This window comes from Lissotriton helveticus, chromosome 5_1, assembly GCF_964261635.1.
Source record: "Lissotriton helveticus chromosome 5_1, aLisHel1.1, whole genome shotgun sequence".
NCBI classification, from domain to species: domain Eukaryota; kingdom Metazoa; phylum Chordata; class Amphibia; order Caudata; family Salamandridae; genus Lissotriton; species Lissotriton helveticus.
Genome location: NC_136065.1, coordinates 229,793,727 through 229,821,090, shown reverse-complemented (window position 1 = coordinate 229,821,090; position 27,364 = coordinate 229,793,727). Strand labels below are relative to the sequence as shown.

The window sequence follows — 27,364 nt, the reverse complement described above, 5'->3', positions numbered from 1 at the left end:
CGCTATTCAGGACTTGCAAAACGGGATTCATGTAGGAATTGCATAAAGAAATGCGATTCCTACACATTCCTTATTTGCGATTAGCAAATTGCTAATCGCAAATAAGGAATAACTCCCCATTCATTCCTATGGGCCAAAAGGCCCATTAGGAATGAATGGGGAGTATTCCATATTTGCGATTAGCAATTAGCTAATCGCAAATAAGATAGCGATTTAAAGGGTGCCAGGGGTGTCCAAAGGACACCCTGTAGCACCCCTTAAATGCAAATTGAAACAGGTGTTGCGCACACACATGTCCAAAGGACATGTGTGTGTGCAACATGCAACTTAGAAAAATGCTTTTAAAAGCATTTTTCTAAGTTTTCGCTATTTACCACGAGGTTTGACCTCGCGGTAAATAGCGGGCCGAAATAGAGAATTCGCAATTTTTAAATGGATGATGAATTGCATTTAAGGAATCTCAAATAGAGATTCCTTAAATGTAATTCCTCGCAAAATAGCAAAATCGCTATTACCGATTTTTGCATTTGGGATGATGAATCCCAAATGCAAAAATAGCGCTCGCAAAGGGCCAGATTCTCAGAATCTGGCCCTTTGCGAGCCGATTTCGGCTTGATGAATCAGGCTGTTGGTCTGTTAGGATAATAGGCCATTCTTTTTTTACTATTTTAGTTATTGCTTTGGCCTGTCTGCTGTAGCCAGTAATCAGTCTGATTTCATCTGTACTATTTTGTCTCCCCATGGCGGTGATGGAGTCCCTATGGGGGTCCAACAGGGATGGGCGGTCTAAAGCATTAGCTTTAGCCATTGCAGAGTCCAGGCGGTCAGAAATATAACCTCTTGCCATCAGCCTATTTTTGGCCTCCTGTTGGTGATGCTGTCTTGCCTCAACAGTACTGCACGCCCTATGTATCCTTAAGAATTCCCCATAGGGGATGCTGGCTATTGTATGCTGGGGATGAAAACTGCCGGCATGAAGTATAGTGTTCCGTGAGGTGCTCTTCCTATGGAGGCTAGTTTCTATTTTACCTTCCCGAATTTGAACTTGGACATCAAGGAAGTTCGTTGTTTTAGCATCAATGCTAGCAGTGAAATGAAGATTTAATTCATTCACATTGATGTTGCTTACAAAATCTCTGGCTTGTTGTACATCCCCCCGCCAGATGATGAACACATCATCAATATACCTCCAGTATTTCACAATATGGTTGTTCCAAGCTGTCGCATGTTGTGCTTTGAGGACATGTTCCTCCCACCAGCCGACGTGGAGCCCCGCGTAGCTGGGGGAAAAACATGCCCCCATTGCCACCCCTCTAAGTTGTTTAAAGACAGAGTTGTCAAACATAAATATATTATTATGTAAACACCTGTCTATCATTTTTATAAGCATCTGGTTGTGGCGATGCATTTCAATCGGTCTTTTGTTTAAGTAAAAGTTGACAGCTCGCATACCATCATTATGGGCAATACTTGTGTAAAGGCTAGATATGTCCATAGTTAAGAACAACAGATTATCAGACCATTCACAATTGCTCAACAGGTATAGAAACTCAGTGGTGTCTTTTATGTACGCTGGTAATGCAGTCACCAATTCTTGAAGGTAAAAGTCTATGTATTTAGAGGTATTCTCAAAGGTGCTACCAATGGACGAAACAATTGGCCTTCCTGGTACAGGGGTTTCACTCTTGTGCACCTTCGGAATGAAGTAGATGTTAGGGAGAATGGGATGTTCATTATAAAGAAACTTATATTCATCCTTGGAGATGAGTCCTTCACCTCGCCATTCATTGAGATCATCCTTGTAGTGTTTCTGTATAATTGTCACCGCTTTCATGTCTATTTTCATGTAACAATGTTTGCCTCATCTTCGTGCAGAAACAAAAGTGTGGCTGGAGGACGATTTTCTTTATATATATATATATATACATATATATACATATATATATATATATATATATATATATATATATATATATATCAAATCAACAACTTGGCTTTCCGTTTCTTTGCCAAATAACACACAAACTCAAATTGCTGAAGAAAAAGCCTTTAATGCAGTTTAAAGGCTACCAGAATACTCTACCAAGGCGAGTTTCCTCGCCGAAACGCGTTGGGTTGTTTTCCGTGTTCGTATCACGATGCTGCAATGGAATAAATAAATAGACTTGGAATAGCGCACTTTGGTTTGAAGTGTGATCCCTGGTTTTCTCGAGGCGAGTGCAGTTGGCGTGGCTTTGCTACGCATTGTGGATTGAAATATTGACACAGGGTTACCTTTGCCCCTGACCTGCACCGCTGTCTTGGTGTCCTGGCGTTGCGGAGGATGTGGACCTGAATATATATATATATATATATATATGTATATATATATATATATATATATATATATATATATATATATATATATATATAATCGTCCTCCAGCCACACTTTTGTTTCTGCACGAAGACGAGGCGAACCCAGGTAGATGGTGCACATTTTTTATTGTTTTAGACCAACATCACCACAGCCACGGCGCTGCCCGCGTAGGGCCTTGGTCACATGACATGTTGGTAGGATTACAACAATTTAAAGTGATAGTGCATGAAGTGTGGCTGGAGGACGATTTTCTTTATATATATATATATATACATATATATACATATATATATATATATATATATATATATATATATATATATATATATATATATATATATATATATATATATATATATATATATATATATATATATATATATATATATATATGTATATATATTACCTACTGGCGGTCGCCAGTAGGTATATACAGTTAGGATTTTTTCTCAATGGGATTTTTGAAAATTCTATGTCTAATAACTTTGGCGTTTGTGGACGGAATTGGCAGAAATTTTCAGGAAAATGGAACATTTTGTTTCTGAGCAGCCCCTGGAAATTTGGGGGGGTTCGTCAAGGGGGGGCCGAGAAAAAAGGGGGGTCCCAAAACGCGTTTTTCCAATGTTAATTTCCATAGGGCGGTTGGCCTCACTTTTAGCCCGAACGGCTGAATGGATTTGCACGAAACTTGGCAAAATTGTAGGGACTGGTAGCCCGATGTGCCTTTGCTAGGTCTCAATATATGTGCTCCAGTGGATTTTGAGAAATTAACGTTCAAAAAAAGATATATATCTGTAACAGCGGACCGGGCAGCGCTCCGGTTCGCGTACTTTTCGCGTTACGGAGCTTTGTGAAGCGAAGCTGATTGGTTCTCCGGCGTCTGTAAACATTCCAAACAGTCCGTAGCGGCTGCCATCTTGTCTCTCGGTAGGATCGAGAGACAAGAGGAGGCCAAAGCGAAGGGGCAAATGACCATAAGGGGGCATAGTAGATCCTCCCTGACCCCCTAGGTTTGATGTGGAGGTTTTAAAAGGGCCCCGCGGGGCAAACAAAAAAATAATAATAATAATCGAACGGCTGAATGGATTTGCACGAAACTTGGCAAAATTGTAGGTACTGGTAGCCCGATGTGCCTTTGCTATGTCTCAATATATGTGCTCCAGTGGATTTTGAGAAATTAACGTTCAAAAAAAGATATATATCTGTGACAGCGGACCGGGCAGCGCTCCGCTTCGCGTACTTTTCGCGTTACGGAGCTTTGTGAAGCGAAGCTGATTGGTTCTCCGGCGTCTGTAAACATTCCAAACAGTCCGTAGCGGCCGCCATCTTGTCTCTCGGTAGGATCGAGAGACAAGAGGAGGCCAAAGCGAAGGGGCAAATGACCATAAGGGGGCATAGTAGATCCTCCCTGACCCCCTAGGTTTGATGTACCATTTTGCCAAGTTTGGTGTAATTCCGTTCAGCCATTCAGGCTGTAGACGTATCTAAATGTCCTATGGAAAATTGCATGGGGAAAACACATTTGAAAGTGTTGAAATTTAGAACCAATTAAAATGTTACTTTGGTTTTGTATTTGTTTGTGATGAAAGTTAATTGGTTATGTATATATCTAAAATGAGAGGAAACCACAGCCATTTTGTGATACTACTGTCTGAGGTACATTTGTGAGGAATTTTTGGTGCTCAATTTCTGGTGTTTGATTTACACAGTACTAACGCTTCTCCTACTTTCAAAAAGGTGAGTTGTTAATTTGTAAGGGGAACTATGTTGTACACTTTAAGATAATTTGAAAAATGTTTTCTGTTATTTATTTACAGTCCTTCTGTTATACTAAATACTTGATAAAGTTAGTTTTATATTATGTATTACTAAAAACGATAAATGAAAGTGATTATTTTTTTCTGCAATTTACAGCAAGAAATTTCAAAATAAAATGGATCACAATGAAGAGACCGTGGCAATTTCTTTTGAATTATCCACTACATTTATTGAAATTGACAGCACCAATAATGAAATATTCTCACAAGGAGGAGATGACTTGAATGATTTTTTTGATCAATCTCTTGACGGCGAATTTATCGAATGTTTGGAGACCATAGAGTTACAAGAATCATCATTGCAGACTTTTCATGAGGAGATTCCTGATGAGATGATTGAAGAGGAAATTCCTGATGAGGACATGTTACTAGTTCTTTCAAATTATGAAAATTCTGAAGAATAAATTTATATTTAGAAATCAAAAATTGTTTGAGACATTATTCATTTTTATTTTTAATTTATGAGGTTGTAGCGAAGTGATTGTAGTATAAAATGAGACTTATAGTATAGAGTGCAACATTTTTATGTTACATAGTAAGTTTACTCATATTTACTTCCCTTCTCCCACTATATTATCTCCAATGTGTATTTGACATCTCTTCTTCATCTCCGGCCTCCTTTCTCTCACTGTCTGTCTCTGATGCATCCTATCGCTGCCATTTTGTGTAATTACAGAAGAGAGTAAAATAAAATAGTTCAGAACGTGAAAAGGGGGCAGGGTAGAGTACCCCTCACCCCCTAGGCCTTCTCAGGCGGTCCCAAAAGGATCAGTTCCTGCTTTCCTGAGAGATTATGGTATGAGTTCCATATACCACAATAACTTGCATTACAACATGCAAGATATCTACAGAGGACACGGTGTACATTTCTCAGATGAGGGGAACAGAGTCTTTCTCTTGAATTTTAGACTCTGCATCGGTACCTACTTGTAGGTACTTAAATCACCCACATAACACAACAGCTCTTTTTAGAGCTACCCTACCTCTAAGCACTCCAAATTCTTATTTTACACTATTTTCTTTCACTGTTTTTCCCTGTGCTACGCTCAGGGTACGCGTACCTGGAAGCGTACATGGGAACGCACCCAGCGCTTACCCCGCGAAAATTTTAAAAAAAATAAATAGTTTTTTTGCCCTTCAGGGTCCTTCTAGGCCCCCCTCAGAAAATCTAAGGGGTCAGGGGGGTCTACCCTGCCCCCTTTTAATCATTTCCCCCCATTTATTTTCACCTCTTGTGTCTCGATTCTACCGAGACACAAGATAGCGGACTCTCCGGACTGTTTAGAATGTTGACAGACACCCAAGAGCCAATCAGCTTTCCCCTCGCGCACTTCCGTGGCGAGCAGGGTGCGCTCCCCGGTACGCGTACCGGTGAGCGCTAGAAGCGCGCATATAGATATATATGTGTTTTTGAAGTTAATTAAAAAAAAAAACACTGGAGCAATTTTCACCAAATATAGAAAAGGCACTTCTGCGTACCAGTCCCTACAATTTTGCAAAGTTTGGTCTAATTCCGTTCAGCGGTTCGGGCTGTAGCCTTGTCTATTCGTCCTAAGGAAATTAACATGGGGGAAACATGTTTTGGGACCCCCCTTTTTTCTCGGCCCCCACTTCACGAATCCCCCCGAACCTTTCAGGGAAGGAGCAGAGCGGAGCTGGCCTTAATTTTGGAAAGTTACAGGCAGATCCCTCAATCTGCACCAAAGTTATTCCCAATAGAATGTTGCGGATTTCCTATGGAAAACAATCCTAACTATAACTACCTACTGGCGACCGCCAGTAGGTAATTACCTACTGGCGGTCGCCAGTAGGTATATATAGTTAGGATTTTTTCTCTATGGGATTTTTGAAAATTCTATGTCTAATAACTTTGGCGTTTGTGGACGGAATTGGCAGAAATTTTCAGGAAAATGGAACATTTTGTTTCTGAGCAGCCCCTGGAAATTTGGGGGGGGGTTTGTCAAGGGGGGGCTGAGAAAAAAGGGGGGTCCCAAAATGCGTTTTTCCAATGTTAATTTCCATAGGGCGGTTGGCCTCACTTTTAGCCCGAACGGCTGAATGGATTTGCACGAAACTTGGCAAAATTGTAGGGACTGGTAGCCCGATGTGCCTTTGCTAGGTCTCAATATATGTGCTCCAGTGGATTTTGAGAAATTAACGTTCCAAAAAAGATATATATCTGTAACAGCGGACCGGATGGTTCTCCGGCGTCTGTAAACATTCCAAACAGTCCGTAGCGGCCGCCATCTTGTCTCTCGGTAGGATCGAGAGACAAGAGGAGGCCAAAGCAAAGGGGCAAATGACCATAAGGGGGCATAGTAGATCCTCCCTGACCCCCTAGGTTTGATGTGGAGGTTTTAAAAGGGCCCCGCGGGGCAAAAAAAATAAAATAATAATAATCGAACGGCTGAATGGATTTGCACGAAACTTGGCAAAATTGTAGGTACTGGTAGCCCGATGTGCCTTTGCTATGTCTCAATATATGTGCTCCAGTGGATTTTGAGAAATTAACATTCAAAAAAAGATATATATCTGTGACAGCGGACCGGGCAGCGCTCCGCTTCGCGTACTTTTCGCGTTACGGAGCTTTGTGAAGCGAAGCTGATTGGTTCTCCGGCGTCTGTAAACATTCCAAACAGTCCGTAGCGGCCGCCATCTTGTCTCTCGGTAGGATCGAGAGACAAGAGGAGGCCAAAGCGAAGGGGCAAATGACCATAAGGGGGCATAGTAGATCCTCCCTGACCCCCTAGGTTTGATGTGGAGGTTTTAAAAGGGCCCCGCGGGCCTGGGGAGCGTACTACAAGGAAACAAGAATGATTGACTTTTAACTTATTGTATGTTTATAGACTTTTTTTTTTCTTTTTTTTCTGCTGAGTGACGTCTCGGCCTATCTCCACGGGATGCAGTCCCTACCATCTCGGCGTTTAAGCCCAGGGGGACCGGTAGTGTGGTAGAGATAACGTCTGTTAACGTTCGATTCGAAGGAAATCAGGAAGTGTTGATAAACATTGTCTGCGCCATCTTGCCTTTTTTCAAATGCCACACTTTTGTCGTGCACGGCAGCCATTTTAGATGCCTTGACCAGACCCACTCTCTGCACGCTGTCGATCCTTAGCATGGCTCCCCACCCTCGCAAGCATCTACCCCAGGCACTGGTCACCCCCGCTCTCTGTCTTACGCATGGGCAATAAACCTCCCCCCATCTGCGCTGCTCTTCCCTGAGAATCACACCCTGTGCCTGTCCGACACCTCCCTTTCGCCCTATTCACTACCGCACCCTCTGACACTCCTCTTCCTCTGTGTCCGATTGTCCAGGCCGGTCCCAGGCTATCAGCTAGCCCTGCAGATGTAGTTTATGGCCCCAGCTGTAAAGAATCACCCCTCTTCAAAGGAGTTATAGTAGATCAAGGCCCACACCCGATGAGATCCGTCACACCACACGCGTTCCTACTATCTGAAAACCATTCTGTATTGTGATTGGGGAGGGGACCGAGCCTGAAGCGGAAGATTCCAGGGATGCCTCTTTGTACATCAAAGTTTTTACAATTATGTGTCACATTAAAAATATATAGCACTCCAACAAAGTAGTAGGATTATAAAACTTTAATAACTTATAAATATATACAACAAAACAAAAACAGTAAAAACATTTAAACATTTTTAGTGAAAAAGAAGGAAGTAGCGGTCGGTTGTGCGAATAGTCCCAACGCAGCACAACGTCCAGATTTCTGGACGGCACCCAGGTGATGTTGCCTGGGTGCCGCACTGATTTCGGTATCCGGCGTGGGGCGTCGCGAGGGGTGGGTCATCAGTAGCGGTTTGTTGTGCGAATAGTTCCAAGGCAGCAGAACGATGGCACCAAGGTGATGTCCAGTAAGTTGCCGCCCTCCGAATAACGGCGTGGGGCGCCCGGGGGGGGGGGGGGGGGGGTGAGGCGGCGTGAACGGGTCTCCCCAGGTGGAGGCTCGTCTGCTGTAGTGGGGCGCCCCTTTACCGTTTCAGTTGCCATTCCGTCCGCTTTTGGTCCACTGTGTCAAAATCCGCCATTCAGCTGAGTTGCGCCCACTCTTGCGGTGCAGCGATAGGCGGCTGCCACAGGACTCTCAAAATGGCGGCAGGCTCTTTCCTTTTTGGGCCTGGTCCACTGAAATGGCCCTGGGACACCTTGGAAATCGGACGCTAGTCTGCTAGGTCTTGGACCCCATTCTCGAAAGCGTTCCCTCAGCCTTGAGGATTGTACAAAAGTCTTGGGGGCCCCCGACTCCTGCAGGCTTCCGGTGGGGAGCGGCTGCCATGATTGCTCGCGGAATGACCACGACGGAGCCACGAGATGGTGGTGCTTTCATGCTGACGCCAGCTTCAGTCTGAAACATCCAGAAACAAGGTGGGGCTTTCATCGTTTGGGAAAAAAAAAAGTTTTCATCCAATGAAAAGTGTTATTTTTAGGTCATATGATCAAGCCTTCCATCATTAGGAAACCAAAAGTAAAATGAACCAATGAAAAGTTTTATAAACAAGTCACATGACCTGTTATGCGGCATAGGGTATAAAAAGCGTAGAAAATCCGTTGGCACGTGAGGCAGCGTCAGTAGCGGACCGATGTGCGAATAGGCCGAAGGCAGCACAACGTGCCAAGATCCGGATGGCACCGAGGTGGTGTCTAGCAAGTTGCCGCACTGGTGTGGCCATCGTACAATGCTGAAAGTGGGCGTGGGGCGCCCCGTTGGCCTGTGAGGTGGCGTCAGTAGCGGACCGATGTGCGAATGGGGCCAAAGGCAGCGCAACGCGCCAAGATCCGGATGGCACCGAGGTGGTGTCATAGTTGAGAGTTCTGAGCAGCGGTTGTAACACTGTCTGAAGCTTATTTGCAGCTGCTGCAGCTTTACTACGCGCCAAGATCCGGATGGCACCGAGGTGGTGTCTAGCAAGTTGCCGCACTGGTGTGGCCATCCTATAATGCTGAAAGTCGGCGTGGGGCGCCTCGTTGGCCTGTGAGGTCGCGTCAGCAGCGGACTGATGTGCGAATAGGCCGAAGGCAGCACAACGCGCCAAGATCTGGATGGCACCGAGGTGGTGTCTAGCAAGTTGCTGCACTGGTGTGGCCATCCTACAATGCTGAAAGTGGGCGTGGGGCGCCCCGTTGGCCTGTGAGGTGGCGTCAGTAGCGGACCGATGTGCGAATGGGGCCAAAGGCAGCGCAACGCGCCAAGATCAGGATGGCACCGAGGTGGTGTCTAGCAAGCTATGCAGCTGAGTTGCGTGTGCACTTGCGGCGAATAGGTCGAAGGCAGCACAACAATGTTTTCTGAATAGAAGACACCACAAGGCGCTGAGATTCGGTTGGCACCGAGGTGGTGTCTAGCAAGTTGCCGCATTGGTGTGGTCATCCTACAATCCTGCTCCGAATAACGGCGTGGGGTGCCCGAAGGGGGGTGGGGGGGGGAGGCGGCGTGAACGGGCCTTCCCAGGTGGAGGCTCGTCTGCTGTAGTGGGGCGCCCCTTTAACGTTTCAGTTGCCATTCAGCTGAGTTTCGGTCGCTCTTGATGCTACAGCGACAGGCGGCTGCAACAGGACTCTCAAAATGGCGGCCTGTCCTTTGGATTTGGGCCTGGTCCACTAAAATGGCCCTGGGACACCTTAGAACTCGGACGCTCGAATTTTTTTTCCTTTCCTCTACATGCAAAAAAGGTAAATTCCCGGTACGTTACACGCTTCATCTGCCACGATGTACTCTCCAGAGGAACCGAAAAAATATATAGTTATGGTAACTATACCATGCATCGTCATATGGAGAGGTGGCACCGATTAATTATAGTGCTGCATAAAAGAGAGATTTGGAGGAGAACCCCCGACCTGCCAGTACATTCATCAAAGAACTGGCACTGGCAGCATCAGAGGCAAGGGAAACGGTCCCAAATATTTAGAAGAACTTTGGAAAGATTAAAATGACATGTTTAGATTGTGGCAAATTAAATTCATGTGGACAGATGAGTGTTACTCTAATAAATACAGCATATGAACATCATCATAGTCGATGGTTGGTAGAGACATTTTGACTATATCCTGGACCTGCCCGTCCTCGCCCAAAATGGCGCCAGAATAAATGGGAGTCGTAACTCCTTGTTGTGTACTGGTTGCAGAACATTGAAATCACGAGATACGTATGCAGTTTTGAAGCACATGGCGGGCGGGGACGAGAATTGATTGAATATTTCGACATCCCTATTGATATTAAGTTCTGATGTGTTATTGATTACTGTACTATTGAAAGTTCGAATTAACGTCACCCATGGTACTTGCCCGCAAATGTATATCTAGATAATTTTATTGTAACTGGCCCTGTCGTATTTTAATTATAAAATGTACGTCCACCGATTCCGCAACTGTTAGACACCTTAGTTCTTGCAACCTAATGGCCCGCCCGTTACGTTCCTCTACAGTGTAAATGTCTACTCATCATATACGATTGCAGTTTGCTCCGTGGCCGGCCCACGTGGTTATAGGCCCGTATTTGTATACTGACATTTTCACAATAAAGGTTTTTAAAAGAAAACATGGTAGTAGTATTTACATTGGTAAAGTTTTTAATAATAGTCACTGTTTTAGAATCAGTAAAAGGCAAGTGAAATAAAGCATTCGAATTACATGAAGGGTAAAAGGTATAATACGCAGGAACGCAGTAAAGATAAATGGTCAAGGGTTGTTGTGTTTTCTACTCCTGCAACATAAAGTGATCGATAAGAATCTGATATTCTGGCGTATCGGCGACTAAGACAGCAGGCCGACCCTCTTTTGCTCAACGGCTCCATCATGGGACGAAGAAACGCCCTTTTTCTCGAAAAAGGAATATATTTTACTTGCAGGACAGTTGTAAATTTTCCGGGAAAGTACATTAGCCTGGAACATTATAACATATGTTTAAGAAAAAATAATGTTCGAAAGTAATAAAAAGCGTAATTTTTAGGTCATATGACCAAGCCTTTCATCATTAGAATAAGAAAAGTAAAATGAACCAATGAAAAGTTTTATTAACAAGTTACATGATCTGTTATGCTTACGTTACGCGCTGCGCGCCGCGCCCCGGATCACTTCCGGATGCGCTAAAGCGGCGCGTCATATGACGCATTACGCGACAACGCAGGTCCAGAATATAGTCAAAATGTCTCCACCAACCAGCGGTCGGAACACAACCCCTTTCAGCAGGCTAAATAGTTCTGTTAAATGACAACAGAAGGGACAGGCAACAAGAACCATCAGTCAAAGAGGGGAGGGCAAGTTCTTCTCTACCGGGTCACGTTGGGGCGCTACCGGAACTGATCGAATTGGTAGTCTACAGAGTTTCTGGATGTTTCAGACTGAAGCTGGCGTTAGCATGAGAGCACCACCATTTCGTAGCTCCGTCGTGGCCATTCCACGAGCAATCATGCTAGCCGCTCCCCACCAGAAGCCTGCGGGAGTCGGGGGCCCCCAAGACTTTTGTAGAATCTTCAAGGCTGAGGGGACGCTTTCGAGAATGGAGCCCAAGCTCTAGCAGACAAGCGTCCGAGTTCCAAGGTGTCGCAGGGCCATTTTATTGGACCACGCCCAAATCTGAAGAGCCGGCCGCCATTTTGAGAGTCCTGTGGCAGCCGCCTATCGCTGCACCGCAAGAGCGGGAGCAACTCAACTACATGGTGAGCGAGACGTTGTAGTCGAAAGAGCGGGCGGTAAACAGCTGAATAGCGGAAGAGGCACAGTGTAGCAAAAGCGGGCGGAATGGCAACTGAAATGGTAAAGGGGCGCCCCACTACAGCGTGTCTTTAGGTGAAACGGATTGTGGGACAAGGTCAAGAATGGAAGAGTTACCAAAAGGCAAAAAGTTCCGCTTGATCCCGGGAGCCGGCCACCTATGTCGGGGGCGATCTCAGGCCACACCAGGAGAACACGACTTGGGGAGGGGGCCGGAGCCAAGCGCCCCCTCCGAGTCCGCGCCATCACACCGTCCCTCGGGGGCCTCCGTTAAGCGGTTCAGGGTGGCACCGCATCACATTGTTTACAAATGCAGTAACGTACTCAAACAGCCCCCACTTACTTTTAGAATAGTGAAGATGAAGCAAGTGCAAATAGGCTTCAGACAGTGTTACAAGCACTCTTCAAAACTTTGAATCATCAGAGTGCATGAGTTTCATGCTCGATCGATTGAGCTAGCCGGATCGGGCAACAAAAAGTTTAAAATAGTTATGTAAATAGTTGTTTAATAAAATGTTTTACCCTGTTACTTTGCTGGTGTGTTGTATATATTTGCATAGAGTTTATCGTTATTTTGGGCGGGGTGGGTGGCGGAGCCGAGCTGTCTTGCAGCCATCATGGTCTGGAGTTCAGTTCATCTCACTAGTTTCGTATTTGTCATGAGGGGTTGTTCCTAATGTTTCTATTTTAGCGAGGTCAAAAAGAGATCCCATTAGTGGCCTACTGATTTTGCTCGATTCCTTTTGTTTTTTTACACGATTTTTCGCTATCTGCAAAGACTAAACAGAGTATTGCGACTCTGTGCTTGTTTGTAAATAGAGAATGAACCAAAGAGAACCAATTCTAAAACAGTAAATGCTTGGATAACAATCAATCAAATGGAGAGAGAAGCAGGCACGACGGATTACAACGGGGGCAAAGGCCTGCGTTAACTACCCTTCACTATCTGCAAAGAGAGAGTACTCCTAATAGAAATGAGGAGGGGGCAGCATTCAAAGCAGATCAGTGTGCATAAACACGAAAATGTTTTTTCTTACCACGTACTTGACATTCGACAGCTTATGATATTTGCTATTAAAAAACCATTGAAATTCACTGAAAAAACCATAGGTTATAGACCATATATAGTTAGGAATTAGCATTTACAAAACCTTGAAAATTCACTGAAAAAACCATAGGATATAGACCATATATAGTTAGGAATTAGCATTTAAAAAACCTTTTTTTACTCACACAAAACCATTGAAATTCCATATATAGTTAGTAGTACTAACTATATATCGCGCACCCGCAATCCACTGCTGATCATGTCACATATTACATCATTCATGACATGGTCAGTGACATCACTGATGACATCACTGATGACATCTCAAATGACATCACTGATGACATCACTGATGACATCTCAAATGACATCACTGATGACAACATCCAGTGACTGTGTATTTCTGTAAAGTTAAAATATGTCTTACATATTGAAGAATGAGTGGATGTAGAAGTGTCTGGATGAAGGATTTAGTAGGTGCATGACTGACTGAATGAGTGAGTGGTTAAATGTGTCTCACTGAGTGCATGGGTTAGTGACTGAACTGTGTTAATTTGTGCATCATTATGTTTGTTGTTCTGTAAACTGCTGCATGTGTTGATCAGTAGCTATATGAGTAAGTATATGGGTTATTGATTGGTTGCTCAAGTATTTGTATGGGAGACTGAGTGTGTGTGTGGGTGGCTGGGAGGTGTATGACTCTGTGCATTGGTGAGTGAATGGATATCTCAGTGCTACATGTCAAAGTAAGTACATATGTAAAACACAGTACATGTGAGAGTTGGCATATATAAATAACTGTGCATAAGAGCCAGTAAATGTCTGAGTGGCTGTATGGATGATTGTGAACTTGTATCAGGGATTGTAAAAGAGAGTAAATATGTGTTAGTATATGTTTGAATAAGTAAGGTGTGTATAACTGTATAGTTGAGGAAATGGAGGTGTGATTGATTCTTTGCATGACTGACTAGGTGTGTAAGTAACTCCATGGATGAGTGACAGTCTGTGAGTGTCTGTTTACACTGAGTGTATCTAAGGTTATATTAGAGTCTGAAGAGGTTCATCGTATTATCACATGAATGATGTCATCAGTGATGTGATCAGTAATGTCAAATGAGATGTCATCAGTGATGTCATTTGAGATGTCATCAGTGATGTCATCAGTGATGTCATTTGAGATGTCATCAGTGATGTCATCAGTTATGTCATTTGAGATGTCATCAGTGATGTCATCAGTGATGTCACTGACCATGTCATGAATTATGTAATATGTGACATGATCAGCAGTGGATTGCGGGTGCGCGATATATAGTTAGTACTACTAACTATATATGGAATTTCAATGGTTTTGTGTGAGTAAAAAAAGGTTTTTTAAATGCTAATTCCTAACTATATATGGTCTATAACCTATGGTTTTTTCAGTGAATTTTCAAGGTTTTGTAAATGCTAATTCCTAACTATATATGGTCTATAACCTATGGTTTTTTCAGTGAATATATATATATATATATATATATATATATGTATATATATATATATATATATATATCAGTTCCAGTCTTTTCCAACCTATACCCAGCCGGGTCAGGGACAAAGACACAGCACTCCCGGGCTCAAGTTATACAGCGGAGGTGTTTATTCAAGCAAACGCGTTTCGGGACAGCGTCCCTTCGTCAGTGGTTCACCAGTGAATCATGCAGTTTCATGTTTTTAAATAAGACGCCAGAATTGGTCATGAACATCGGAAACGGACTGATGCGTTCACAATAACACAGCGCCATCTTGGATTGGTTTCGATCTGCGTTTTCAACATAATACATCGCAATATATGATTATATTTAAACATTTCGCCGTATATCGGCCAATGCGACTAAGTTCATCATCGCACAGAGACTTGTTTTTATGTTTTTGTATATGCATGAGGGAGTATGCTCTTTTGATAGGGATTGGTAGTGTGTGTTGTTCTATAGTCATAATGACAATCATGGCCAATCGACCATGAAATACCTTGAGCTGAAGTTTACTTCAGTTTTGATCTTGCCGTGTATCGGCAATGGCAGCCATCATGGCTGCGTAAATTCACACTTCTTCATCCCTTTCCAAGAGCATCTCCCAGACCAATTATTCTAAATCAAGCCGCTGCATGTTAAAAACCTCATAATTATATAACCCACCACCCACCACATCTATTCAATCCTTCATATATATACAGTCATTTTTCATCTTGGTAATTCCAATTCATAACATTTCAAACAGTTGTTACATTCCAAAATTTGTCATAACTTTCATGAGCTTGTGATATCCATGTATCATGTTATCCAAGGTGAGTTGCCATCTCCTCTCCTATATTCAGACCCCCTGGTGCCTTCGTTTCTAAATCAATAATGTAACGCGATTCAAGTCTCCTAAGGGTCTGAAGTCTATTCCCTCCCCTTAGATTTTCCGGGACACAGTCTAAACAGTAGAACCTAAGTAGGTCTCTGTTGCTATTATGTTTGATCGCAAAGTGCCTGGCAACAGGGTAGGTGAAATCCTTATTCATGATCGCTCTCGTGTGTTCTAAAATTCTTAGTTTTACAGAATTGATTGTACTACCAATATACTTCAATTGGCAGGGGCACTGTAAACAGTAAACCACATGATCTGTCTGACAGGTCATGAATTTGTTAATCTTCCTTTCGCCTTGACAGCCTCTCACTTGATAAGTGAATGTGCGTTTGCTGAAGGCGCAAGCTTTGCACTTCCCACACGGAAAAAAGCCCTTTGCCTCCTTCAGCGTACCTTTGATGTTACGTATGGGTTCTAGATGGCTATGAACTATATGATCCCTTAAGGATCTTGCCTTCCTAAATGTAAATTGTGGGGTAACAGGTATGTCTGACCCCACAATGTGATCTGTTTTTAGGATATGCCAATGTTTGGCCATGATTGTCCTGAGTTTAAAGGAATTCGCCGAGTAAGTAGTCACCATGCGAAATTTCCCTTCTACTTTGGGTTTCTCTTTTTTTTCGAACAATACATTGCGTGGCAAAGCCTTTACGCGATTTAAGGTATCAAGTAAGAGTTTTGATTTATAACCCCTTTCTTCAAATCTGTCCATACTTTCTCTGACTGCTAGATCAAAGTCTTCCTCATGGGTACAGTTTCGTTTCAATCTAAGAAACTCCCCATAAGGGATGCTATTGATCAGTTTGCGTGGGTGACTACTGGTAGCAAACAGGACACTATTCCCAGCTGTTGGTTTCCGATAGAGGGAAGTTGAAATTTTCCCACCTTTTATAGATACCTGTAGGTCTAAGTAGTTAACTTGTGATTTACTGATCTCCCCGTATCAAGACCAGGAAACTATCCCCGAACATTCAGGTGGAATGACTAAAGATACAGGGCTGCTAGCTTCCTGGTGGCTGCTATTGCGTTCTGAGACCGGGAAGCTATCCCCGAACATTCAGGTGGGGTGATTAAAGACACGGATTTTACTGTTTTTATTGTTTTTAGTGTTTTAACCCACTTGTAGTATGCCCACTTTTATAACTATTGAATGTATTCTTATTATCATGATTGCTGTATGTTCCCAATTTGATGAAATGTGCCATTTTACTGTGCACCCCCGTTAAAAGATTATGGCTCCAGTTTACACCGTTTTCGAGGGTCACTCTTTGTGTCGGGTGCCGAAAAAACGCGTCGGTGCATCGTGTTTCAAAATAACAGCTCCAGTCTTTTCCAATCTATACCCAGCCGGGTCAGGGACACAGCACTCCCGGGCTCAAGTTATACAGCGGAGGTGTTTATTCAAGCAAACGCGTTTCGGGACAGCGTCCCTTTGTCAGTGGTTCAACAGTGAATCATGCAGTTTCATGTTTTTTAACGGGGGTGCACCTCCGCCATCCACGAACGAGGAGGTAAAGAAGTAATTCTCCATTGTCCGTTGGATCTGATTTGGGAGAGCAGAATTTGTTAACCGGAATGCAGAGAAAACACGCGAGGACATAGAGAGAGAGAAACCTCACCCGGTATCCCAAAACTGTCATTTATTTGGAGGTGTGTCGAGGGCTCACCTTATAATATCAGCAAAAGGAGGGGGCAGGCGAGGGTCCGGGATCGGACCGCCTGAACCACACAAAGCCGAAAAATGTTCAACATGAGTGAACGCAGAGACGCAGCTGGGGACATGTTTAAAAACAAAAACCCGATATAACCAAACCACCACCCAAGGTTACCACGGAGGAAACAAACATCCTGGTTACACAATTCCAGAAGCTAGAAAAGCTTTATGAGAGAGAACTTAGGAAGTGGTGGGAGGGTACATCACTCCAAGGGTACATTGAAGTACAAAGGGTACCTAGGGGACTACGAATATTCACCGTGCCCGCCTACGAAAATCCCGACCCTCTCCTGCTGGAGGCATGGGCTGCCCACATTGCCTTATCCTGCAAAGGGATGCTTGAAATCCTAGTACAATTTGCCTGGAGTGACCGGGACAGGGCGGTCAAGGAAATAGAGGCAATGGAGGAGGAATTACTAAAGAACACCGATAAGGAGGAACAAGAACAACTACGAACAACCATGAAAAAGAGATTACAAAAGTACGAACTAAAAATCAAAATGAGAAAGCAGGAGAAATTCGATCGGGATGAACGGGACTACACGATGGGCAGAGTACTTACCTTCGCTAAGAAATACGATCAGCCCCGAAAAGAACTGGCAAAGAAAGATCAGAAACCTGGGGCGCCACCTGAATCAAGAATTGAAACATCGGAATCAGATATAAATCTGAGTGAAGCCTCCGGGGATGAAACGACAAATTCATCCATCCCACAAAAGAAGATCCCTTTTCATCAGGAATTCAAAGTTATCAGACACAGCTGGCTAAGGGATGGAAAAAACAAACCACCGGAGGAGGCAGACAAACAAGACGAGGTGGCTGGAAAAGGAAGGGGCAGAAGAAAGGCCAATACAACCTCGCGAACAACAAGAAGCAGGAGAGGCCAAAGATGGTGAGACAAAATGACTCCCTAACAATTGTCAACTTGTCAAAAAGAGTTCTGTCCTTGAGTGAGGAGTCCGTTTTGAAACTGGGACTCACCTTCTGCCCGAACACGCAGATGGAGTACACCCAAACAAGGATCGATCTCTACAAATTTGTTAGAAAGATCAAGTTACACAAATACTTTAAAGTAAAACCAACAGCTAAGGAGATAAAGTATCTGCATGGTAACAAGAAGGGAACTGACCTTTTGAGTGTAAATGATTTAACCACATGTGAACTCTTGGAAAATCTGCGAAAAGGCAGTGAATGCGATGAAAGTGCCTCTAACAACTCTCTTACGCAGAGATTAGCAAATGTTGACGTTGACCAGGAGGCTCCAACCAGTGGTTTTAAATTACCGTCCAAATTCGTACCTCAAACCACAACGGTTGCAATTGACACATTCTCTGACGCGGTCATCAGGGATCTGATGTCCATGAGAACAATAAACAAAAGATCCAATGAATTCAACATCACTAAGGATCAGAGAATAGCAATAAAAACCCTGGCGGACGACAAGTCCATTATTTGTAAACCCTCCGACAAAGGGGGCAACATTGTAATCATGTCACGCGAAGACTATGTTGAAGAAGCGACACGTCAGCTACAAGATACTCACTGTTACACACAAATTGATAAAAAAGAATATCTAACAAGCAATGTAATCCTCCATGAACTTTTGAAGAAGTGGCATGGTAAACAAATGTTAGAACTAGAAGAGTACCTATTCTTGAAAACCACCAACCCTACCATACCCACCTTTTACCACCTGCCCAAAGTTCACAAGAACATTGACAAACCCCCAGGAAGACCCATTATCTCCTCCATAGGAGGTCTGACAGAAAACCTTTCCAAATTCTTAAACTTCTATCTCTTCGAATTTGTCTTGGAGCTTAAGTCCTATATTCGGGATTCGACAGACTTTATTGAGAAGATTGAAAGTCTGATATGGCAACCCTCCTATGTGATGATAACACTGGACATAACAAGCTTATATACTTGTATAGAGCATGGACAAGGAATGAAAGCAATTGAATATTTCTTGGGAAAAAGATCACTGAAATTTGCAATGCATAACAAGATGTACTTCAATTAGTAGACTTTTGTCTGAATAACAACATCTTCCTTTTCCAGGAGACTCTATACAGACAGAAGTCGGGCACGGCGATGGGTTCCTGCTTCGCCCCCAGCTACGCAAATTTATTCGTGGGCTGGTGGGAGGAGCAGGAAGCCTGGGGTCCGAGAAACGCCACATGGAACAGCAAAGTGGTGATTTGGTACAGGTACATTGATGACCTGTTCCTAGTATGGGATGGGTCCATAGATGAAGTACAAGAATATATTGAGATGCTAAATCATAATGACTGCAACCTAAGGTTTACGGGGGAGATCAGTAAATCACAAGTTAACTACTTAGACCTACAGGTATCTATAAAAGGTGGGAAAATTTCAACTTCCCTCTATCGGAAACCAACAGCTGGGAATAGTGTCCTGTTTGCTACCAGTAGTCACCCACGCAAACTGATCAATAGGATCCCTTATGGGGAGTTTCTTAGATTGAAACGGAACTGTACCCATGAGGAAGACATTGATCTAGCAGTCAGAGAAAGTATGGACAGATTTGAAGAAAGGGGTTATAAATCAAAACTCTTACTTGATACCTTAAATCGCGTAAAGGCTTTGCCACGCAATGTATTGTTCGAAAAAAAAGAGAAACCCAAAGTAGAAGGGAAATTTCGCATGGTGACTACTTACTCGGCGAATTCCTTTAAACTCAGGACAATCATGGCCAAACATTGGCATATCCTAAAAACATTGTGGGGTCAGACATACCTGTTACCCCACAATTTACTTTTAGGAAGGCAAGATCCTTAAGGGATCATATGGTTCATAGCCATCTAGAACCCATACGTAACATCAAAGGTACGCTGAAGGAGGCAAAGGGCTTTTTTCCGTGTGGGAAGTGCAAAGCTTGCGCCTTCAGCAAACGCACATTCACTTATCAAATGAGAGGCTGTCAAGGCGAAAGGAAGATTAACAAATTCATGACCTGTCAGACGGATCATGTGGTTTACAGTTTACAGTGCCTCTGCCAATTGAAGTATATTGGTAGTACAATCAATTCTGTAAAACTAAGAATTTTAGAACACATGAGAGCGATCATGAATAAGGATTTCACCTACCCTGTTGCCAGGCACTTTGCGATCAAACATAATAGCAACAGAGACCTACTTAGGTTCTACTGTTTAGACTGTGTCCCGGAAAATCTAAGGGGAGGGAATAGACTTCAGACCCTTAGGAGACTTGAATCGCGTTACATTATTGATTTAGAAACGAAGGCACCAGGGGGTCTGAATATGGGAGAGGAGATGGCAACTCACCTTGGATAACATGATACATGGATATCACAAGCTCATGAAAGTTATGACAAATTTTGGAATGTAACAACTGTTTGAAATGTTATGAATTGGAATTACCAAGATGAAAAATGACTGTATATATATATGAAGGATTGAATAGATGTGGTGGGTTATATAATTATGAGGTTTTTAACATGCAGCAGCTTGATTTAGAATAATTGGTCTGGGAGATGCTCTTGGAAAGGGATGAAGAAGTGTGAATTTACGCAGCCATGATGGCTGCCATTGCCGATACACGGCAAGATCAAAACTGAAGTAAACTTCAGCTCAAGGTATTTCATGGTCGATTGGCCATGATTGTCATTATGACTATAGAACAACACACACTACCAATCCCTATCAAAAGAGCATACTCCCTCATGCATATACAAAACATAAAAACGAGTCTCTGTGCGATGATGAACTTAGTCGCATTGGCCGATATACGGCGAAATGTTTAAATATAATCATATATTGCGATGTATTATGTTGAAAACGCAGATCGAAACCAATCCAAGATGGCGCTGTGTTATTGTGCACGCATCAGTCTGTTTTCGATGTTCATGACCAATTCTGGCGTCTTATTTAAAAACATGAAACTGCATGATTCACTGTTGAACCACTGACGAAGGGACGCTGTCCCGAAACGCGTTTGCTTGAATAAACACCTCCGCTGTATAACTTGAGCCCGGGAGTGCTGTGTCTTTGTCCCTGACCCGGCTGGGTATAGGTTGGAAAAGACTGGAGCTGTTATTTTGAAACGCGATGCACCGACGCGTTTTTTCGGCACCCGACACAAAGAGTGACCCTTGAAAACGGTGTAAACTGGAGCCATAATATATATATATATATATATATATATATATATATATATATATATATATATATATATATATATATATATATATATATATATATATATATATATATATATATATATATATAATTAAGCATATTAAAATGCTCTGTAAATGTGAAGGAATTTGAAACTGAAGGCTACAGATTAGGTTTGTGCCCTAAGCTTGATTCCTGGGAACAGTGCAAATACAGCAAACAGAAACCAGTATGGAAGATTGGTGGCTGAAGTAACTGTAATTTGGAGACAAAAATGATAGCATGTATTAAAAGCAAAAAACCCAATAGCTAGGCACTTGAATGTCGCTGGTCTCTTAGAAATAAAACAAAATGTTGAAATGCCACAATCTTCCAATTAAAACAAAAAATAAAACTTTTGTTTGTGAATTAAATAAAATATTTCATATTTTTATATTTATTCATGTATACTTTTTGATGTATAATTGAGTATTGCCTTAAGATTCAAATTGTCGAAATTGCATAGACTGGAGACCCTTGCTTCCAGTAGTACTTCAGTGGAGGTCCACACAAGTCTTAAGAATAGTTGCCTTAAAGTAGTCCATGTCAGCTGTGCAATCCATGTTTACCTTTCACATATTTTACTTCATTTTTCATTCTCTAAGATAATTAGCTTTTTGCAAGATCAAGTGTTTCTGTAGTTCTTTTTCTTCATGCACCATAATATGTTTGCATAATGAATAGTTTTAACTGGGTCAATGCCAAGTGTTTGAGTGAATTCAGGTTGTCGGTGGGTATTTATGATGGCGCACATGAGAGAGCTATTAAACTGAGATTAAAAGCATTGCAAGTTTCTCACAGTGCCTGTCAATGGGTCATACAGTTGTTCATTCCTTGCCCTTTCAGCAGAGTGCACAGTGCAATGGTCACATATGTGCCAATTGTAAATGCGCGAAAGTGTGAGGTATGTAGATGGACGATTTTTTAAAGATGTGGGGAGTAAAAGGATGTGAGTGTCCAACAATGTGAGAGGCTGCAGAAGAAAGGGGTGTTAAAAGGAGAACAGGAGTGTATAAGCCACCGCGAAGGCCATCACCTATTCCACAGACCTACTCCGCTTTATTGACCCTCTCTCTCTACGTGATCTGTGTCATGATCTTGTCGCACAATTTTTGGTTTCACCTTTTTCCTTCTATTTCTCACCCTTAGCATTGGCAAAGGCAGAGGCTGAAAAAAGCATGACCAAGAGCCAGCAGAAGCTGTTCACAGACATCGACAACCTCAAGAATGCAGTGCATTGCTCAAAGATTGAGGTAGGTGATAATTTTTTACTCCCTTGATCTCGCTCTTTTCTTTACTCAGGAAAATTAAACTGTCAGTCAGCAGATAAGCATTCATAATTGTATTGTATTATATTGTAGTGACATTTGTATAGCTCCTCATGCCTGTGGAAAGGCCTCAACATACTTGGAGCACAGAAGAAAACATACTACTCAATTTGTGCTTCCAGCATGTGTGAATACTCCAACCTTTGTGACAAGAGGTTTGGTATCATGGGTGAGGTTCAGTGAGGTTCAGTGAGATGCTCCTGTGCTGTTGCACAATCTTCAAGCAACATCTAAGCATGCAAAAAGGCAAAGAGGAGTGAGAGATACAGTTTCATACATGCCGGTGGGCTATCTTTGTGTGCCTGACCAGTTCTTCCTTAGTGAAGGTAGTCAGGGTCTTGCAGTAGTTTGGTGATGTAGGGATTTCATCTGTTGGGAAACAACCATGGGGCCTATTAGAATGTCTGGCGGATCGCACCGCCCGCATGGCAGTGGAGATCCGCCTAACATTCTCCTCCGCCCGCATCCCATTTACCCTTGCCACATTAGTATGGCGGGGGGACCCTGGCAGACGGGAAGACCGTCTGCCGGTTTTCCACCGGTCGAGGAGTCGACAGGGCGGAAAAGGGCCTGTATAGGGTGGCGGTGTCTGCAAGACACCGCCATCCATATTACTATACATGCTGGGAAGTGCCTTTAAATGGCATGCAGTTACTGCATGCGGGGCCCATTGCCGGCCCCCAGGGCATTGGGGGTGCACAAGGGGGGTACCTATGGTACGCCCCTGCATTTGCATGCACAACGTGGCAGGCACCGTGCATGCACATGCACACAGTGCAGCCACAGCATTGTGGTGGGCGGTGCTGTGTGTACCGCCGGCCACAATGTTGTGGATGGGTGAAGCCACTGCCACCGTGGCGGTGGCATCCTAATTGCCAGTGCCGGACTGCCGCACCACTGGCGGCCGGTCCCAGCACCGCTAGGGTGACCCGCCCGCCATCCTAATAGGCCCCTATGTTTCTACCACCTTACTAAATACTAAAGGCCTAAATACAATGTTGGGTGGACTTAAGTCCGCCCGAAATTGTTTCGGTCTTGGAATCGCCCCACCTCCTGTTGGCGATCCGAACCGACCAATTAGGATGTGACAGAAGAGTGTTCGGTCGCACTCTTATTCTTTACAATGGGAGCATACATTCTGACCGGAATGCATGCTCTCATTGTAAAATGAAGAGGTGCAGTTCATCCCTGCACCCCATGGCAGACACCTCAAGGTGCCTGCCGCAGGGTGCAGGGATCAACAAGGACGCACCATAGGTGCCCCCTCGGCCGCCAAACAGAGGCCGGGCACCCATGGGGGCCCTGCTGGGGATCCCCAAAGTCGACTTCCGACAGCCTTTCAGAAAGGCCCCCCGCCCTTGAGAGTCGCTCGAAGTCACACCGCGCAGCCGATGTAAACGCTGCCGCGGGTCAGACCAACAAATTGCCGCCATCAGCGAGGGAAGTGAGGCCACTCCCCCCCCCTCTCCCCAAAAGGATGTGCCTTGGCCGGACGCGCAGCGGACGCGCGATGCGGGCGTGCCACCAGCGCGCCAAAGGTAAGCCCGTCTGCGCCCGTCCGTGCCAGAACGGGCCCAGGGCCCAGTCCCCCTAATCCCCTCAGCTCGTCACCTATTAGCTACTCCGCAAGCACACTCCGGCAACTCGCCATGAGTGCCAACGACCCCTGCCTCCATTCAATCTCTCCCGTTGAGAATCAAAATAAATGCAACCACTGCCTATACAAACTCACCCCCCACTCATTCCCCAAAGTTAGGACAATCAAAATGGCCCTGCTCAACTGCAGATCCCTCCCCAAACACAGCACTGAGATTAACCTTCTAATACTGAACAACGACATCGAAGTGCTGTTCCTCACAGAAACATGTATCAACTCAGCTTCTGACCCAGACATAGTCCAAGCCCTACCCCCAGGCTACACAATTAAACACCTAGATAGACCTCATGGGTTAGGAGGCGGCATAGCAATTATCACCAAAGCCCACCTCTCCTGCCATCTCAAGGATAGCCCAATCCTCGAATGCGAAAACACTCACTTCTCCCTACATCTCTCCCCGGAGAAAACTCTGTTGGGACTTCTAATATACCGACCCCCGGGCCCACTTGGACAGTTCCCTAACTCACTGGTGGATACAGCCACCTCCCTAGCCTGTCTATCTTCCAACTTCACAGTGCTAGGAGATCTTAACATCCATTTTGACGACCGAGGGAACAAAATAGCTGGAGACCTCAAAGAAGACCTAGTCGCACTCAGCCTCTTCTTAAAAAATTCTCACCCCACCCACAATAAGGGCCATCTCTTGGACCCTATCTTTTCTAACATCCCGGAACTCACCACATCCCCACCCCTACCCATCCCCTGGACAGATCACCACCTGATCCTCCTCAAACTCCCAATCTCCACCGAAATCACTCACAGCCCTCCACCCCAAGCACCATCGCGCCTGTGGTACAACCTAGACACGGATGCTTGGACCAGCCAGCTGATAGCATCCACCCCCACCTTGGACCCGGACCCCTCACTAGCAGACACCCAAATCCGATCTTGGATAGAATCATCCCTCGACGCGGTTCTCCCCGTCAAACACCTTCCCAGTAAGAGGGGATCATTCAAGTCACCCTGGTTTACTCTGGAACTGCGTGAACTACGAAAAAAATGCAAAAGGCTCGAACGTCTCTGGAGGAAAGATTGGACCTCAAACAGCAAAGAAACTTATAAATCATCCTTGAAACAATACAAAACCCTCATAAAAAATACGCAAGCTACCTATTTCGAAGGTAAAATTCTAGCTGCTTCCAACTCCTCTAAGGAGACCTACCGCATAGTAAAAGCACTTATGAAAGTCCCCGAACCTCAGCCGGCCGCTGACCCCACCGGCGCCGGATGCACCCAACTCGCCGAATTCTTCTCATCCAAAATCATCAAGATCCTAAAGACCTTTCCCCAGCCCCACCCCTCAACCGACCTTCCAGCTTGGCCCATCGACCAAGACGCCCCCCCTCCTGAATGCCTTCCTCCCCATCTCCATTGAGAGGTTGATGGCCACCCTCAATCAGGTGAAGAGTGGATCCCCGGACGACCCAGCTCCCATGAGTAAACTGAAACTAGTAGCCCCTACAATATCCCCCCTCCTCACCACCCTGATAAATGCCTCCCTCTCCCGCGGGACAGTCCCCGACATCTGGAAAAGTGCGACAGTACGTGCACTCATCAAGAAACCCCACCTAGACCCCTTAGATCCCTCTAACTTCAGACCCATCTCCCTACTCCCAGGCATCAGCAAAGTGGCAGAAAAAATCATAAACGAACAGCTCTCAATATTTCTAGAGACCAACAACCTCCTTCGCCACTCCCAGACTGGGTTCAGACCAGGACAGGGGACTGACACTGCCCTCTTGGCCGTAACAGAGGAGGCAAGATCCATCTTGGACGCAGGGGGATCAGTGGCAGTGATCCTCCTGGACCTGAGTGCCGCCTTTGATACGGTCGACCACTCCATCCTCCTCTACCGCCTCCAAAAAACTGGCATCACTGGGACTGCTTTGGCCTGGCTAAAATCATTCCTGGAACATAGGACCTTCCAAGTGGCCAACAGTTACGGTCACTCCAAAGCTCTCCCCCTGAACTGCGGGGTTCCCCAGGGATCCTCCCTGAGCCCCACTCTTTTTAAAGTTTACATGGCCCCCTTAGACGACATAACCTCACCATTCGGCATGAAGGTGGTCATGTACGCCGACAACACCCAACTAGTTGTCTCTATCAACCAGGCAGATCAATCCATGGAGAATCTAGCCGCTTGCCTGCATAATATATCCAAATGGATGGGCGACTCCAGACTTAAGCTCAATGGTGAGAAATCTGAGATTATGCTCCTAGGCGACTCAAACAAACTCCCCAAAACCCTTGCATGGCCACCCAGCATGGGCACCCCCCCCTACACCAAAACATGAAATCAAGAGCTTAGGATTTTGGCTCGACCAGGACCTCAGCTTCAGAGCCCAAGCGAGAAAGACAGCCGGCACTTGCTTTGGGCTCATGCGAGCAGCCAGGAAGATCCTCCCTCTTATCCCCCCCCCAGTCTAGGAAAATTCTCATCCAGGGCCTTATTATTTCGAGACTGGACTATGGAAACGTCCTGTACCTAGGCGCCCCAGTAGCTGTCATCAGGGCCGGACTGAGAACAGAAACCGGCCCTGGCAAACTGCTCAGCTGGCCCCCCCTGGGGTCAGGGGGAGTGCAGCTGAGCAGTTTGCAACGGCCGGTTTCGGCCGATTTTGTTACCGGGGCCGACATTGCCGACCCCTGGTAACAAAAACGGCCCCCCAGGGGCCCAAAACCGGCCCCCGCCCTAGCGGCCGACCAGGGAAATGCCCGGTGCCCGCCATGGCCAGTCCGGCCCTGGCTGTCATTAAAAAACTTCAGCACGCCCAGAATGCCGCAGCAAGACTGCTCACGGGGACAAAATCAAGGTGCTCGGCTAAACCCTCCCTCAAGGCTCTTCACTGGCTCCCCATCCAGGAGCGCATTGCCTTCAAAACCTTATGCATCACTCATAAAATCTTACAAGGCAAAGGCCCACCTATAATAAAACCACTCAACAAACCCCATAAATCTACCAGACAGCTCAGGTCGGACTCCCTATTTCTGGCTAGCCTCCCCAGAATAAGAAGAGCACGCACCGGTGGGCGTCGATTTGCATATAACGCCCCGAAGCTCAGGAACAGCCTCCCCCTTAGCATCCGCAAAGAAAATAATCTGATGTCATTCCGCAGACTACTGAAAACC

At 44.8% G+C, this 27,364-nt stretch overlaps 1 protein-coding gene across 1 annotated transcript in view; it reads left to right on the top strand.

The window, feature by feature from the left end:
• CCDC183 (coiled-coil domain containing 183) overlaps positions 1 to 27,364 on the top strand; it is a 309,578-nt gene that overhangs the window by 100,411 nt on the left and 181,803 nt on the right. Inside the window, exon 9 of the mRNA XM_078640859.1 lies at positions 22,400 to 22,503. Coding sequence (XP_078496985.1) covers positions 22,400 to 22,503 — 104 coding nt within the window. The remainder of the gene's footprint in view (positions 1 to 22,399; positions 22,504 to 27,364) is intronic.